The sequence below is a fragment of the Gavialis gangeticus genome, unplaced genomic scaffold, assembly GCF_001723915.1.
Source record: "Gavialis gangeticus isolate Ggan-Ray unplaced genomic scaffold, GavGan_comp1, whole genome shotgun sequence".
NCBI classification, from domain to species: domain Eukaryota; kingdom Metazoa; phylum Chordata; order Crocodylia; family Gavialidae; genus Gavialis; species Gavialis gangeticus.
The window spans coordinates 34,413,907-34,415,164 of NW_017728994.1; the positions used below are offsets into that span (position 1 = coordinate 34,413,907).

General features: G+C 37.8%; 1 protein-coding gene across 3 annotated transcripts in view; it reads right to left on the minus strand.

Moving 5' to 3' along the window:
• Positions 1 to 454: 454 nt before the first annotated feature.
• Positions 455 to 1,258, minus strand: part of VSTM4 (V-set and transmembrane domain containing 4) — a 133,100-nt gene continuing 132,296 nt past the window's right edge. For all 3 annotated transcript variants that reach the window (XM_019502563.1, XM_019502562.1, XM_019502561.1), the window contains one exon: positions 455 to 665. In XM_019502563.1, the coding sequence (XP_019358108.1) occupies positions 540 to 665 (126 nt within the window). In that variant the 3' untranslated portion in view covers positions 455 to 539. The remainder of the gene's footprint in view (positions 666 to 1,258) is intronic.

Sequence of the window (1,258 nt, forward strand, 5' to 3'; positions counted from 1 at the left end):
AGTTCACCTCCACAAGCACCCACCCCCTTTCCCTTCCCCAAATCGCCACCCCAGAGCAACATACGGGTTTAAATCAAAACATACTTTTCTCAAAAATGTTAAAAGCTCTCAAGCTGAAAAGATATTCCTTGAGCTTGATGCTTTCCTGAGAGAAGTCCCAGTACTGCTGAACTGGAATTTCTCATTGAAAACTGTTGGCAAATCCTTGACCAGCTCTACTCTTGCACTAGGTATAGAACTGACTTGTGTGGAAATGAGGTTTCCACTGGGCTCTTTTGTATTTAGCATTTAAAATGACCCAGGTAGTCCATTAGTCTATAGAAACCAAGGCACCAAGAGCTTTTGAAAGGGCTGTTGTTTATCATTTGCCATCACTGTGATTCCTTTTAACTACAGGTTTAGAAAAAGTCTCATAAAAAATACAGAAGTACATAAATGGAAGTAAAAAAATAAGGACATTTGTAAGATTTTTATAAATAAACAGCACAGCAAGAATTAAATAGAAAACAGACAAAGAATATCTTTACAGACACAGGCTTTTACAACTTATTCTCCTCGAAGAGGATCTGTGCGTAGACTGTTGTAGTGGGGATGCCTTTGGCTTCCTGCAGGGGCTTGATCAGCTCAAGTTCTGCATATGTTAAAGTCTCCTCTGCGATTTTTGGCTATAAAAACAGGAACAAAAAATAGTTATAATGTTGGTATGGTTCTTCCAGCTGAATGGCTGAGTGCAAAAGATAGCTAAGAGTTATATTCTATAGGATCTTTTTTTATCTCACTCATGCCAAGTCTACACTACTGCTATTAGCTTTTTCATTACTAGCTCTCAAAAGCCAAACAAGAAAATTCTGGAGGAACATTTCCAATTTTATTTTCAATATTTTCCTCTCTAAAAAATATTGCTGTTTTGCTGCTTCTTCTTCTTTCTTTTCTTTTTGACTTCTCAAATCATAAACATTTAGAGTTTTGAAAATTTCCAAGAGTTGCACATTTGGTTGGAAAACTGGAGAAAACTTGTGCAATTTCCCCCCTATACTTATATGTTAGAAACTCAGTCAAGGTCTTCTCTGTTCTTGTTACACATTGCAGACAAGTGTGCTTGACAGACATCTTAACAGCCTGTTGCCAACCCTTGCAGTTTTGGGTGGCCTAAGTGAGGCTATGGAAATATAGCTAAGCAAAAAGCCTGACACCTTCTTGAAGCTCTGAGTAGCTGCCCTACAAATCTCATAAGCATTACAAATGTCATGTCAACAAG